Consider the following 16,413-nt stretch of genomic DNA (forward strand, 5'->3'; position numbering starts at 1 on the left):
CTAATGGCTGTGGGTTTTTTCGCCGCTCTTTACTTGGTTTAAAAACCTTTGCTCTGAGCTGCCGCAGCTGCACGATCGGATCAACGGTGTCCAGGCTGTCCCTAGCTGTCCTGTTCAGTGTTGACTAACTCTTGATTGGGTCTTCTTTATGCGAAATAGAAGTTTCATGCTGTGATGGTGAGCTAAACATTTATTTTACATTTTTCAAGGAACTATTTTAATGTAATTGTGTCTTGTTTGTTTACATGTCTATAGAAGCACATGAACAATTCAATGTGATAGTTCTAAATATCTTTCTTTGAGAATTATTCTTATTGCTTAATTATTGGTTTTGCAAGTTTATTATTGAGGCGGTGTTTGTACCACAGGAGTAACATACCAAGTCAAGTCGTGTTTATTTGTATAGCCCTTAATCACAAAGAGTCTCAAAGGGCTGCACAGACCACAGATTATTGCAAACTACAGACTATTATTACAACATCCCCTGATCTAAAACCTACATGAGGGCAAGGAAAAACTCATGAACCTCGACATGAGCAAAATGAAGAAACCTTGAGAAGGGACCGCACATGAGGTGATTACCCCTTCCAGGATGAATGGGCTGCAACGGATGTTGCAATAACAAATAATACATGGATATTGTCCACATGAAATCTAGGTCATTCATAAATTAGAGAATAGAAATGTGTTTTAAGCCTAGATTTAAACAATAACACTGAGGTTGCAGGTTGAATCTCAGGGGGAAGATCATTCCACAACATCGGGGCCCGAATGGAGAACGATCTGGAACCTACGGATCTCTTCCTGGCTCTTGGGATAACTAGTAGACCAGCATTTTCAGAGCGGAGGCTCCGGACCGGAACATAGGAGGAAATTAAATCTGAACGATACGAGTTAGCAAGGCCATGCATGACTTGTTAAATTAAAACAAATCCCTTGCTAAAATTGTTATACGGCGTACACAATTTGAAATCGTCAAATCATGTATGAAATGTATAAATTGCCAGGTATGAATTTATATATGGATTACATTCCTGAATTTTGCTAGATGCTGGTGTGGTGGATGGGTCTAATGTGCTGAGCAACATGGTACTTCAAAAACATATTCTTTTGTGTGTGTGTCTGTGAAACAATGCCAAATATTGCTTTGTTTTAGGATACCAGAGATTTTCAACACAGTGGCTCAGCCCCTCAGATTTCATTGACCCAGAGCACTCCAGATATGAACAGGAGACTGCTCTTGCTGCCGGGCAACCAAGATCAAGCTCACAGCGATTCCAACAAGGTCTGGTTGGTTTGTTTAAGTGGATCTTATTATGCATATTTATGGAATTGATATATCCCTTGACAGAAGGACTCATTTGAGGAACAACAAAAGTTGCTGAATCATGTCAATCACGGTCAGTGTGAATACATAGGGGAGCAATCTAGGTCCGTCGATTCTCGTCACAGTGACCCTGGCATCGCAATGCACGCTGACAGGAACCCTCTTAGAGATGTGTCAAGTAAAGGTGAGCGCTATATTCATCATTCTATTAAGTGCTTCCGAAATCTGTTCCTCAACTTGTGATTTTCTTTTCAATATTTGAATTTATCTTCTATATGTTCTATTGTAACTTAATGTAGTTTTTTTTTTTTCTTAAATAATTTTGACTTTTTTCTCTTTGAAACAGAAATTTTTAATTTCAAATGAATGCGAGAAATTGTCTCTGTGGCCGGTGATTGGCTGGCAACCAATCCAGGGTGTGCCCTGTCCGACTGCCCATGGTCAGCTGCAATAGGCTCCCCTGAGACCAGTTTTCCCTCTAAGCTGCGCGCGTGCGCAATTGCGCACTGCTCGCACATTCTCGGCGCACAAGAAAATCTAGCCAGCGCACAAAAATGAGGGCTCAAAATTACTTATTAAGAAGCGACTTACGTTGTGTCCTAAATGCGGTATTTTGAAGTCGAACGAAGTTGAGTAAAGTTAGTAGAGTATGTAGAGAACCGGCTTCTTCGGCTAGGCTCACTGAAAGGAACCGGCTCTTTCGGGTCCTAAATGGCTCTTCAGGTTGTTTTTGCTTCTTTAATCCCAACATGACCAAATATTAAGTAAAATTATGCACAAAATGACTTAAAGGAAGGGGGGAATAGAACAAAAAAGAAAAAAATACCAAAATTAAAAAGTAGTGAAAAGCTGAGAAAAAAAGAAACAAAAAGAAGAGAAAACAAGAAGGAAAATTTCAGAAAAAAGCCAGAAAAAAAGAAGAGAAAGAAATGTAGGAAAAAAGTAAATAGAGAACAAAAAGAAAAAAGTAACGGCTCGGAAAAAATAAACACAATGAGATTTTTTTAAAGGAATTTAAAAAAAAGTAGAAAAAAAACACGTAAAAAGAATAAAAAGTTTGTGTTGCATTTAAATAATTTCTAATTATATCAAGTGAATCTTGTTGGCAACATTGTACTTCCACTAAAAAATGTGATTAAGTACAGTTCTGTATCTTACAACCGACTAAATAAGCCCTCAAAAATGTTAATGTTATGTGACAAAATATGACAGGAAATAAAAATAAATGGATATCTTGTGAAAGAATTGTAAGAACAAACGACGTTTGTAGGCCGTACAACCTTTGCAATAGTACATGAGTCAATTCATTCAAAAGAGAAAAATAATTTTGCATTGCCGTAAACTCAGCAAAATGTAACTTGATGTCGAGTTTTGGACATGTTTTATAATTAATTATCTAGCCACATTTGGGATTATGGTTGCTCACTGTTGTTTCAAGCGCTGCTCACCGACTTTGTGTGAACGCTCAGACCCGTGGAAAATTAGAGGCAACATTGCCTGAGACCCTTGTGAGGAGAAGCTGTTGAAAATGCCAATGTATATCAAAGTGATTAATGAGATTTCTTCTCAATCCATTATTCCCTTTGCGCTTTTCTTAAAACATGTAGATTATTTTTATTGAAAATACAATTTCATTTGGAAACTGCACCACCTTTTTTTTTTCAATTTTGAGGGAAATGATGGGGTAAATTTCCTCAGAATCCGAGGCATTCTTCAAATTATTGGCCAACACTCAGAGCCAACGACTGGACGACCAACGTGTGTCCCTTCCGTCGCTGCCAGGTTTAAAAACAAATGAGCCGCAGTCATCATCTGGTGCGGATTCAAACTACTTGTGCTACATGGTTTCCAAAGTGCAGGTTAAGTCCAAAATTCGTCAAGCCTCAGTTTTCTTGGTAACTCTAAGCTTTTTAGATATAAAGCAGCAAAATTATCCATTTTCAGGGAAGCAGAATGGAAGAACAGAGGTGCTCTCTACCTCAAATCAAGACTGCAGAGCCAGCACAAAAAGATAACAATTCTGGCATTGCACGCTCGGCCTCTTTTAGCCCCAGTTTGGACAAAGAACACCCGAAAAACCAAGTAAAGAGACCCTCTAAAAAGGTAGTGCGACCGAGCATTGATATCCGTTGCTGAATAATAAGTGTAAGAGGAGAAAACACTCACGGTACTTTCTCCCCCCATGCCAGGTGTTGAGTCCAGCTGAGCTGAAGCAATTCCTGGCCTTGATGTCTCACTCTCAGCGAGGCCGCATGGAGGAGCAGCGATGTGACCTCATCATCAGCCCGCAGACTTCACCAAAACATATCCCCGCTCAAAGCACTGTCCCCACAGGTTTGAGGCTTTCATTTGTCTTTTGCTTGTTTTCATTGCTCTATGGATCCATAGCCCTCTCTAAAGCAGTTTCCCTCTGTTGCCTCTCTGACGCCCTATTTCTCACAGTAACATTTATTTGCATATCCCTTAATCCGGTGGTCCTTAACCTTGTTGGATCTACTGAACCCAACTTGTTTCATATGCTCATTCACAACCATACTTAAGTGTATAATATATATATGTAATCGCGGTGTACGTGTCCCACCAAAGATCCACATTCACGCTAGACTGGATGATGAGGTTTTTATTATTACAGTTTCTGCAAATGGATGAGTCGCAACATTAGCTTTTTCTGCTGGGTCTGATCTCTTTGATCTCTTTGTAGTTCTCTCTGGTAAGACTAACAACAAAGCATATCAAAGAGTTTTCTTTTCACTTTACAGAAAATACATTTTAGAATATCACAATACATTTTTACATCTTTACATTTTAACAAGATACTTTTAACAAGAGATCGTATAGTGGATTTTTAACGTTTACAATGAATTCCACATGTTTTTTTTTTTAGTCTGAATTTTAACCAACATCATCCTTTTTTAATGTATATGAGAAAATAGGAATAAAAACAATAATGAGTATAAAAATGGGTACAATTTACCTGCAAATGGATGAGTCACAACATTAGCTTTTTCTGCTGGGTCTGATCTCTTTGATCTCTACAAGGGGAATTAATATTTAGTAAAACAGAAACAAAACGAAAATAAACCTAAACAGCTTGACAATATCAATCACATTACTATGCATGGTGAGAGATTTGTCAGCTGGGGTTATAATGTTTAAAATTAACTTCTTTTGTGGAGCACCAAAAGATATGTCTTACCTTTGTAGTTCTCTCTGGTAAGACTAACAACAAACCCTGCCTCCTGGTCACATGTTAGAAGCCAAAACCAAACCCCACCCCATACCAGCAGATGGCACTGTTGGACTCAGCATTGCAGGACATTTACCAAAAACTATACACATATTTCAGCAGGAATTTCAATAAAACAAAAGTTATTATTACACCCGTTACATATATATATATTTTCGAATTTAAGACATGTAGATCTGCGTCTACTTGAGGCAAGATTTTCTCATGTCCTCTATTCTGTAGATGATGGTGTCATTTGAAGAGGAATTTAGTATAATTTACCTTTAGGCCACTATCCGTATAGTAGAGTCGCCATCTTTAACGGAGCTGGCTTTAGAAGCTTTTCACCAACGGTGTGTGCATACTGCTGCTTAGTGATCGTGCACACAAGTTCATATGAAGGCGTGAGGACCGTTTTGTTAATGGTTACATATCTAAGAGTAGGCAGAGTGGCCTGACCGCCAAATTTCGCTCTCTTCAACTTGAATCCAGCATGCATTGTGTTCTTGTATTTCCCATCTCAACGGAGCTTCTTACAGTGTTCCTTTAGTTTTGCTGGTGCAAGGCTAAAGTTGCTTAACTTGGCATTGCAAATAATGCAGTTAGGACACTGACTCCCATCTCATTCCGCAATACACAAGAATCTATTTGGTACATATTTAACAAACTGTTTTCGTTTTTTGCCTGGCATAATACCTATTGAAATATGAAGAAATTACACAATGTACTACAATGACATTTACGCGTTGGCGAACTCTTAACCGTGGTGAATTCCACACAGCAATGGTTGGATATGCTACTTCCCATGATCATCTGCAGTCAGTGATGGTCAAACAGGGCTTGTCATATTTATTGACATGAGTTGGTGCGTCTTAATTTCTGTGGCAGAGGCTTCACCTGAGTATAGGTCACCGAACCCCTAGGGTTTGATCAAACTCAGGTTAAGAACCAATGTCTTAATCACAAAGAGTCCCAAAGGGCTACACCGACCAACATTATCGTACATTGTACGTCCCCTGATCGGCAACATACACTGATACCCCCCCCCCTTTTATTTAGCTCTTGCTACCTTACCCCCATGTTTATCTAAATCTCAACCCAAATTGCTCTCTTTTACATTCTTTCATTAGCCATATCTTTCTCTCAATCTAACTCTTTTTTGATATCTCGCTAATGCGGTACCTTGTATAGCTGAGTTTCTTTTCATTAGGCTAGCTTGCTCCTATTTATTTCTCCTATATATGTATGTCTGTGACTGTCTTTTCAGTGTTTCTACAATATATTTGAGCTGGGCTCTCAAAATATCCCATAACGAAACATGTGAAAGGGACAAGAGTACAGATTAATTGTAAAAAACAACTTAATTGATTAAAAAAGGATTAAAATAAATGATTAGCAAAAATACAAAAGCTATAATATAAACCTGCACGTTCTTTAAGTATTTATAGGTAAATAAGTTTGTGTTTATAGTGCATGACGTGAGCTTCACCTACAAGGTGCTGATATGATTATCTGCCATCTTGCTGCAACGGGTACCCAAAGACCCAAACCCCTTATGCATGTGTAATAGGGAAGTTGGACACGGCTGGACAAGTAAATGAGAAGTAAAACGATGCTGTTTGGTCACTTTGAGTCTCTGTAGTTTGCATTCTTCTTTGTGATAGCACTTGTTTTTGGCTGCACTATACAATTCAGCAATCACCATAGTTAGCAATTCAGAGTCATCCCAAAGAACTTGCACAAGGTAATTTAAATATAATAGAATGAAAGTCATACAAACTCATGTCCACTCTTCTTGGCCAGGCCCAGATTCTGACAAGTTCTTCAACATGCTAGCCAATTCACAAAGAAAACGTCTGGATGACCAGCGAGTGTGTCTTCCGTTGTTGCCCGGAATCCAAAACGGAGGCACCTCTCCGGCATCAAATGGAGATGCAAATTATTTGTTTTACATGGTTTCTAAAGTCCAGGTTTGTGGACACCCCAGCCATTTGGAACTCAGTGGCCCTTAAACACTTTTTAGTACCAACCAGTGTCTTTTTTGAACACCAGAATTCCAGGCTTGACGACCAGAGATGCTCTGCTCCTCATGTCCTCCAGAATTTGAGCACACCAACTTCACAACGTAAAGTTTTGTCCGCCTCAGGGCCATCTGACAAAACTCCAAGGGGGACCGGCTTACTAAACCAAGACAGCCATGACCTTCAAAAGCAGGTGAGATATTCAGGCAGGGAGAGGTAGGTATCTGTCAAGAAAACATTTAAATGCGAAGTACAAAAACTTCGGATCAAACCTTGCACAATGTTTTCTGTTTTAAAAGGGCTAAGATCAGAAAACAAATGGGTCAGGGTACAAGAATTATAACACAAAGAACAACAACATTGGAATACTAAATATGGAGGAACAGGACAAGTGGTTCCTTCAACGATTTATTCATTCCCCATCAGATGACAAATTAAAATTAAAAGTATCTTAATCATTATTGATAACAACGTAGAGAGCATTATTTACAACAAGATGAGACGTGGCCCTTCTGGCTAAACGTAATAAATACTTAAAAGGAAAAAAAAAGAATGATGGAGTAGGCATTAAAAGTCCCTTAAAAAAAGGTTTTATTTGGGGGTGATTTACACCACTGATAGGCCTTTACAACTTGCTACGAATAATAAAAGCAAATTGTCAAATTAATGGCTAGCTGTTAAAGGTGTAAATACTGTAGACCAGGGATGTTAGACTTTCTCAGGTGGGCCAGATCAGTAAAATCATGTCAACTCCAAAATTTTAGCTTTGCTTGATGTATGGTACTTTCATTTGTAAGCTACCCTACATATCATAGTCACTGATGACAGGTGATCTTTTTTAAACACATTTACGTACCTGCCAATACTATTGCTTTTTGCTTTGACTACCGCCTTTCATCCCTTGTACATACCTAACGCTTTTTAAAAAAGAAATATACCAATTTTTTAAATATGAACAACAGCAAAAAAAATGGATTAAAGACTAATATTTTAGTCTACAGCTAATTTATTCCAAAGTGAGACGAAGTCTTTGTTCGTCCAACGATTACATTAGATTTTCGTTTTGGTAAAAATTTGCCATTTATGGTTAAAAAAAGCACATGATGTTGTTTTTTTTAATATTCTGGAAACTGATTGTGCTTTGCAAAAAGAAAAATGAGTGCACGATGGCATGACCACATTTATTCATAAACAATGGTGACAAAAGATTTCTACATTTGGCATTGAATGTGTTAACTGCTTTAACAGTTGAGTGAATGCTATTTTACACCTGAACCAACCCAAAGCACTATACAAACTCAACACTGCTTTCGAAGCGGTCAGAAAGAGCATTTGGTTTGCATTTGTTTAAAAATAAAATTATAACTTTTGATAGTAATGACGCAGAGACTAGATTTTTTTTTACATACTCAGATGTGTATGGTGGCCTTGATTAAAACATCCAACTGGCCTGCTTGTAAACACATTACAAAAAAAAATATTTATCTATGGGACAATACTAGATGAATGGAACGTCCAATTCTTTCAATTGAAAACAATAATATAAATGTAGGGACTTTAATACCATTTCGAATACCGGCACCATTGTATCATGGTTAGCAGGATTATGTCCATACATTTTTTGTCATGTTTCTGCTCTCCTTCTTAAATCTTTAAGATAACTCCAGCTGACCAGCAACAACTCCTGAAAATAATGACCCAAGCTCAAAGAGGATGTATGGAAGAGCAGCGTTGCACGCTATCTCAAAGCAGGAGCACACCTGCCACACCCACTCACTGCCCATTTACAACCCCTACGGGTAATACAACACTCAACAATATGGGAGTAACCATGTTTGTTGTTAAACTCTACAATGAGAATCTGTTGTGCAGGTAAAGAAGCTGACACGTTCCTCAGTATGGTGGCCAACATTCAGGCTAGCAGGCTGGACGACCAGAGAGTCTCTTTGCCCTCTCTACCTGGAATAGGCGGGAAGACGGAGAGAAAACAAAAAGAGAGCCTTAATAAAGCTGCAAATCTGGTGGGTGCTATTAATCGGGATAAATGTTTTTTGGCTCATGCTAGAAGGGACATTTATCATTATAGCAAGGTGTTTCAGAAAACAGTTGATATACGGTATTTTCACAACTAAAAGGCGCACCTAAAAGCTTTTACTTTTTTCAAAAGCTGACCATGCGTCTTATAATACAGCCTTGTACATGGATCAGTATTGAGTCACAAGGTCTCGGAACTAAGGCCAGCAGCCGCCAACTAGATTTCCCCCCGTAGAAGAAGTAGTCCGCGGTGTATGCTGGGATAGATATACTGGTGTTTCATTTACTTACCTATGTGTCAATCATTATTTGAATCGGTCACTATTGGCTAAAGTTATTCGGAGGTAAGGAGGCGCGTCCTTTGTAGCATTTACAGGCTCGCATAGGCTAAAGCGGGGCAAAACAAAGCCTGCAATTGGCCGAAAAAGATGAATGTGAATCACACGTTAGGTTGCTCTACGCCATAGAGAAAACATTCTTTACTAGTCTGTATTTGTAAACAGGAATTATGGAGATAAACAGACAACTATCAACAAGCAGCGTCTATCGATACAGATGCTTCTCGGCGGATTTTTTTCTTTTATTTGTCGGCATTATTGCGTGTTTTGGAGTTTGAAAATAATTTACACGATTGGATTTACTACACTCACGGATGTAAGAGGACCATGGTTGCGTATTGTTATTGAACGTGATTGCTGCAAGACTGCTTTGGTGAGCTACCCCGGCTTTACATTTTTCCAGTATCTTGTTTCAGACTGATCTTGATGTTTCTGTGATTATTCTATTTTTCAATTCAATTCAATTCAAAGTGTTGATTGTCATATGCACAGTAAAGAACCACTTTTCCCAGCAAAATGAAATTCTTACTTTGCTGTCCACACAATTGTCAGTGAAAAAGAAAATAGAAATTAAGAAACGGTTGGGATTTCTTGAATCCCAAGAGTTTAACCTTACTAATCATAGGTGGTATGACGCATTTGAGTGATTGGTGACATTGTACAGACACTGCACATATCTGAGACATGTATTTGCTTCTTTGCGACCCGTCGGAATGTTAAGGGGTTAATAAGTTTGACTGAACTGACTGTTTTGTTGAGGTTCCAACTGTAGCGCCTTATAGTCCGGTGCGCCTTATGCATGGAAAATATATAAAAAAAAATATTTTTGGGGGGGTGCGCCTTATAACCCAGTGCGCCTTATAGTCGTTAAAATATTGAATACTAATAATTAAATATGGAGAACATCATGAGGTTTCTTTAAAATGTTTTCTTAATTAAGTATGTATTAACAATTCCCAACTGAGTTCAAAGACCCTTATTTTCCGCCGCGCCTATCTACTTCTATCTTACATTTAGCACCTTTGTTCAGGGACTTACGACACATTAGGACGAAAGAAAGGTGTGAGGAGAATAGGAGAGTGATTTTTTTCCTCAATCCCTGTTTTTTTTTGTTACTGTAGCATGAAAATGGTAAAAGTAAGAAAAAGTCTGGGTTCAATTAAGTCCAGACGTCACCCTAAACCCCTAAAAAAAAGAAAAAAAAAGAATATTTTATTAGTACTCAAAGAATGAACAGACTGTGGCATTGATCATAACTTTTAGCCAGGAGATGACGGCAGAGAGTAGCAGAATTCAAGTTGTCGACACCACCTTTAATTATTATAATACATATATGTACTTCCCCGTTCTAACTAACTAAAAAGAAAACTAAATAGTAATCTGTGGGGGCTATTATCCAAGATATGCATCAGCGTGTTAGGAAGGAGCTGGGTTACCCACTTGAGGTATGCCCTATCTCAGGCGTAAAATTGTTCACATAATCCATAAACTTTGGAACTTGTCATTCAAATTTGGAAGAATAAATCTTATGATCATCAACTTTAATACTTATTCATTTCATTTGCCTCAATCATTTACTTTGTGATGTTTACATTTCAAAGGATACAAAATATTTTTGAAGCACCCCTTATAACATCAGAAAATCACACGGTTTTCATAATGCTTTGATAATCATCTCTATTTAGCTTTCTAAATGTTAAACACGTGCTTGATCGAATTATACCCTTTAACGGTTTACGCTCACTGCCAGGTTACTGCACCACAAATCAGTGTTGGTGAAAGCACATCATCAAAAAGACGTGGGCACAAAAAGGCAACCTCTCAGGCCCAAACCAGCAATGCGCCGTTGGGCTGTGTGAACACAACAGGTCATGGCCTCCCAAAGTCGGCATCCTTCAACTCTTCGATAGGATACCAGAAGACATTGGATTCTACACCTCAGGTAACAATACTCATCAAAAGGAATTTTTTATTTATTATGAAGTCCTATTTCAGTACAAGCATTCACTCTTTGAAGCCCTGGTAGTTCTGGTGTATTGGTTAGTTTGAGACCATGCCAAAAAATTGTAAACAAAGACCTTTCTGTATGAAACATTAGATGATTCAATTATTTGCAAAACTGCTCCCAGAGAACTAACTTTTTTCCCCTATGTGAGGCTTGCTGATGGTGTTGCGAATTAGGGGTCATGAAATCTTCGGAGGAAATAATTGACATTTAATCTGAAGAGTCTCGCTTTTTGGAGCACCACATCCGTTTTTAGTTTTATCAGAAGAATGAAAGAAAAACCTTGTAATCCATCTCATAATACAACGTTTGACTGCAAGACAATATAAGTTAATTAGTTGTATCGCTTTTGACACTCGAGACCAAATAGGAGTAATAATTGATGGAAGGCAAGATAGATAAACGTGAGATTACATAACAGAATAAAGAAGGAAAACAAGACAGTTTTGCTTGAACGTAGAACTTGAATTAGGTAGGAGTTTCCTAATACAGTAAGAGAAATGGTTCTTATTTTAATCAAACTATTATTCCCTTTTCTCAAACACAATTTATAAAATTTAGTCCAAAAATTGTGACTCTCGTTGATTTGTTCGGGATGGCAACACAGGGTCTGGATCTCATTTAAAGCGTAGGCAAAAGGAAAGTTAGATGAAAACAATAACCCACAGCCACAGTACATTCCTAAGAATCTAGTGCCAGACTTTAAGAGAGAGAGAGAGGCAAAGAAACGAGAAGAACAATGATGGGTGGATAATTAAAAAAAAAAAAAACATAGAGAGAGAAGCCCAGTCTGACCCGAACGCAATAATTGACATTGACATTCAAATGTATTTTGTTTCATTGACTTTTATTGACACCATATTCTATATTGCTTATTTGTAGATGACTGTAAAGGTGTCAATGAGCTTTACACCACAAATGGTAAGCTTGTCATAATACAATAATAGTTTCGATCACTTTCATCATAATTTTTTCTTTCTTTGACCACTTACTAAGGGACAAAAGAATTTCAACCAGCCTTTCCCTGAGGTCTTCCTCACTCTCGGTGCTCCTGGGGATAACCTCATGATCCCCCTTAGCCCAAGGCCCGGTAGACCCTTGTCCTTGAATCTGAATCTCGTCCCCAAAGAAGACGACAAGTCTACCCACGGCTCGCCGGGTCCCAGCAGTCCCCAGAAGCCATGCTCGAGGCCGTCGTCACCACAGCCCAAAGCGGCTCGAAAAGCACATTTGGTAAATCCTGGACCCCCTGAGCACGGGGTTTCAGCTTCAAGCCCCATCAACCCAAAGGACAACTTTGTCTCTCTGATTGAAAAGGTTCCCTTGTTGCAAATGAAGGAAACCAAAGATGGACAGACACACAAAGGGGCTCCAGTGAGTGGGAGGGCGAATCGGAAATGTGTGAAAAAGGATAAGAAGAATGGTGGTAATAAACACTAGAATTTTTATTTACAATATTCTTATTCATTTTCTCCTTTAAAGGAGCTCAGTGGTTTTGCCCTGTGGTCATTTCTCATAATACCATTGCCTGTTATTCTGCTCTTCATTATATCTCCTCATAAATCTTGTTATTCCTGTGTATTTTCCACTCCCAGAAGACTCATGTAGTTAGGAGACCTGAAGAGCTGTAAGACAGCCTTATCAGTGCGATACTCGGCATTCTGTCACCTGCCACCATATGTAAATATTTTGGATCTGTCATGTCAGAAGAGGGGTCAGAACCAGAAATCATTGCCTTGGATATGTTAAACTACAGCTGTATTTGCCAGACTTAAACCCATTTGGATGGACGAGAACATAGCATTGAAATCAAAGATCAGACTCATGCAAGTGCTGGTCACATCCTTCTTTCTCTATGCTTGCAAAACATGGATTCTCACAGGAAAGCTGGAAAGGAAAAACCAGGCCATAGATAAGCAATTGGACAGAAAACCTCTAGGCATCAGATACATAGCCCATGTAAAAAACAAAACAGTGTGTATCACCATCAGAGGGCACACTGGTCCCTATGAAAAACTGCTGTCACTTGTGTGCATACGGAAACTGCAGTGGTATGGTCACTTCACAAGATCATCAGGAATGGCAAAGATAATTCTCTAGGGCAAAGTGCAGGTGGGCAGCAAAAGAGGAAGACTGAAAAAGAACTGGGTCGACAACATTAAGTCATGGACTTGTGCCAACTGTTCCATTACCTAAATGCAGGGCAGGATCCGTCAGCAGGGGAAAAAGAAGTCCAGATTTTCATTCCCGATGGTGCCTCAAAACTGAACTGTAAACTCAGTATTCTAAAGAAAGAGAAAAATACAAAAGGAAAATGACTGTAGGGGTGGTAAATTAATTTGAGGGGCTCAGGTGTTGGATCTGTCATACATAACGTCTTTACCAGGTTTCCAAATCCATGTTCATCCCCAAGAGTCACTTTCGTCAATATCAGTGTTTATTTTCGGAAAGGATTTAACAGTGGAAGGGTCCTCCTGATTAGGATTTCCTTTTTTTTTCTATCCTCATTTAGTACTCACGAGTCACATATGAAAAAACATGGTACATTGTTTTGTCGTTTACAACTGATGTATAGGAACTGATTTTTTTCTTCACTTGTTCATTCAAAATAATAGCTGGAGATGAGTTGCTCCTTCGAAGGTTTTATCACATAATATTCCGGGCACAAATGAGCTATAGGAAATTTGCTTCAGACATTTTCTTCTTTGAAGACTGAGGTGGTTTCCCATCATTTGTACCAAAAAGTGCAGTCCATGAGATGATTGTAACTTATTTCAAAGTTAAAAATTGAACTTTAAAGGTTACCCACGGTTGAATGGAGCAATGTCCTACTGACAATATCCTGTCAACCTTGCGAGAAGTGTTGCCAAAGCCGCTCGACATTTGGATGAGACAATCAATTTGCGTTTTGCTAACAGGGACTAAAGCTGGATTTATTGTGATTTTACACATTGGTGTTCTTGAGCTGTCCTTAGGCAAGACACTGAATCCCTAATGTCCCCAATAAGCAGGTAGGCGCCTTGCATGGCTGACTCCCTATTGGTGTGTGAGTGTGTGTGAATGGGTAAGTGTGAAGCACATTGTAAAGCGCTTTGGGAGGTCTTCATTGACTTGAAAAGCGCTATATAAATGCAGACCATTTACCATTTGAGCTGAATACATCTCCTCATAAGCTGAAATAGCTGTTTCCTGTCTCTTATTGTTAATTCCACTCATAGATCGAAGGTGTGACTACAAAATAAAACACTAAGTTGCATAATTGCAACAAAATAAGTTTGAAATAATGAAATACAACCATGCCCAACTATGGGCAGTAAAGTATTTCAATACTGGTATACTCATTCACTGTTTCACCAATATACCGTATGTTTTGATTAACCAACTAATTGTTTGACAATGAAAAATAAATAAAGAGAAAATTTTTAATTAAAAATGAATGCTTGTGGACACTTTCTACAGATAGCGACACAAGAAGTACATATATTACAAACTTGAGCTTTAGTGACTAATGCTGTAAGATTTGTTGTTTGATTGGAATACACACACCTCTGCAGTGAACTGTGCAGCTATAACTGTACCGTTCAAATGCAAATTACTGTATTTTTACAACCCTAAGGGGCACTGTATAAAGAGGTGCAGTCGCAGTTAAGTGTGCCATTGCTGATTTTAACACGCATATAAGGTATACCTGTTAATAAGGCGTTTATATACAATCTGTGTTCCCACACTTCAACTAACATTATCACAGTGTCTGCTCATATGTCAGCCTTGCAACAATACACACACAACCATACAAGTGTGCGTTTTTAGTCAACTATCAATGAATAGGCGACTACATGGTGAACACGGATCAAACAAGCACAAAAGTAGAGTGGGAGTTTTTTTTTTTTTTATGGCCAATAATCGTCAATCAAACCCATCAAAGTGCTCATCCTTGTGATTGAGAGCTAAAAAAAAAAACAAGACTTAAAAGTGGTGCAAAATGTACAGCAAACATGCCAGGTTCACTTTTTCTACTTTCAGAGTCACTTTTCGGGCCGAGCGGTTCCTTGGAAATGTTAATGGTTTTTGCGCAAGCCTCGAACAATTACTCAAATGTGAATACTTGCCCAATTACCGGTAATCAGAAATGAAAAGAACTAACACTAACTCAATCCAATACTTGCAGTCGGACTAAGACTTTAATTGGATTTATGTGCACGAGTCCACAGCTTAGATGTACATAATCTAAGTACTGGCTATAGTCCGTTTCCAATCGGTCCATTGCTTTTATGTAAATCGGGGGGTGTCAGAGACCACCAGGTAGGGAAAAAAATCCAGAGGCTGGACTAGTAGTTTAAAGAGAGTGAAAAAAAGGTGAAAGAATGAAAGAAAGCAAGACAATGAAACTTGAGAGAGAGAGAGAGAGAGTGAAAGAGCAAGAGAGAAAATGAGAGAAATAAGGTAGAGGCCAGGCACATGGGGAGGAAAAGAAAGCAAGAGAAAGAAATAGAGTTAACAAGAAAGTGCGGAGAGAAAGAAAGAGAGCAAGACAGAAAAAAGGAGTGGGAATAGAAAAAGGAACAGAAAGCAAAGAGAAAGAAACAGAAAAGACAGAAAAAGTGACACAGAGAGGGAAGAGAAAGTTATTAACAAAGAGAGAGAGAAAAGAAAAGATAAACAGTGGGAGAAACAGGAAAAAGGAAAATGAGGGATAGAAAGAGAAAGAGAGGGGGAAAGATGGAGAGAAAAGAAATACAGCTGAAACGTCTTTGTGAATGACGCCTGGCTTTGGCGACATCAGGTGGGGGGTTTGGGGTTTTTAAGGGTTATTGATCTATCTTCGTTATTCATTATCCATTATCCGTTATCGGTCAGTTCATTATACGCTACAAAGCCTAGGAGCCGGGACACTTACTCTCAGCCAAAAGGCTAAGATAAGGTCCTAGCCCTATAGCCTTGTTGCGATCATTGCGAATGCACCGTTCCCGGACATATGTAAAATTGCAGCACATTTTAATCTTCCTGCGGGACGTTTGACCCCCTCAGATGTAAACGTACCCAATCGTCTATTAAAGCAAGGGTCTCCAACTGGAAGCTACTTTTTGTTACTGTTTTTGCGCATTTCTAAAATGACAACATATCTCGTCATTACTTTGTTATCACTGTATTATTCCATCCATTAGCCGCACCGCTTATCCTCAGTAGGGTTGCGGGGGTGCTGGAGTCCATCCCAGCAATCATTGGGCAGTGGGCAGGGGACATCCTGAACTGGTTGCCAGCCAATCGTAGGGCACACAGGGACAGACAACTTGCTCACTCATTCAGACCTAGGGACAATTTGGACCGGCAAATCCCCCTGAAATGCATGTCTTTGGAATGTCGGAAGAAACCCACGCAAGCACGGGAGAACATACAAACTCCGCACAGGTAGCTGGATTTGAACCCACACAGGAGGTTCCCAAGACCTTAGAACTGTGCCG

At 39.0% G+C, this 16,413-nt stretch overlaps 1 protein-coding gene across 2 annotated transcripts; it reads left to right on the forward strand.

The window, feature by feature from the left end:
- Window positions 1-23: 23 nt before the first annotated feature.
- On the forward strand, window positions 24-14,573 carry LOC148373725 (uncharacterized). 2 transcript variants are annotated; one of them, XM_088353651.1, is made up of 13 exons: window positions 24-177; window positions 1,157-1,285; window positions 1,352-1,511; window positions 3,026-3,186; window positions 3,272-3,430; window positions 3,517-3,661; window positions 6,357-6,523; window positions 6,606-6,767; window positions 8,232-8,373; window positions 8,447-8,595; window positions 10,697-10,888; window positions 11,834-11,872; window positions 11,948-14,573. In XM_088353651.1, exons 1-13 carry the CDS (start codon window positions 175-177, stop codon window positions 12,389-12,391), a joined length of 2,052 nt encoding a protein of 683 aa, XP_088209777.1. In that variant the 5' UTR covers window positions 24-174; the 3' UTR covers window positions 12,392-14,573. The 2 variants fall into 2 exon arrangements, with proteins under 2 accessions (XP_088209777.1, XP_088209779.1); XM_088353653.1 differs by having other exon boundaries at window positions 11,957-14,573.
- Window positions 14,574-16,413: the final 1,840 nt, after the last annotated feature.

The sequence above is a fragment of the Urocampus carinirostris genome, chromosome 1 (genome assembly GCF_059441175.1).
Source record: "Urocampus carinirostris isolate Australia breed hairy pipefish chromosome 1, RoL_Ucar_1.0, whole genome shotgun sequence".
NCBI lineage: Eukaryota > Metazoa > Chordata > Actinopteri > Syngnathiformes > Syngnathidae > Urocampus > Urocampus carinirostris.

What these genes read in the sequence shown, in the direction of transcription:
- LOC148373725 (XM_088353651.1), top strand. An exon ending in ACATGGTTTCTAAAGTCCAG is followed by an intron (nt 6,524 to 6,605) that starts GTTTGTGGACAC and finishes TTTGAACACCAG; the next exon opens with AATTCCAGGCTTGACGACCA. An exon ending in CCCATTTACAACCCCTACGG is followed by an intron (nt 8,374 to 8,446) that starts GTAATACAACAC and finishes TCTGTTGTGCAG; the next exon opens with GTAAAGAAGCTGACACGTTC.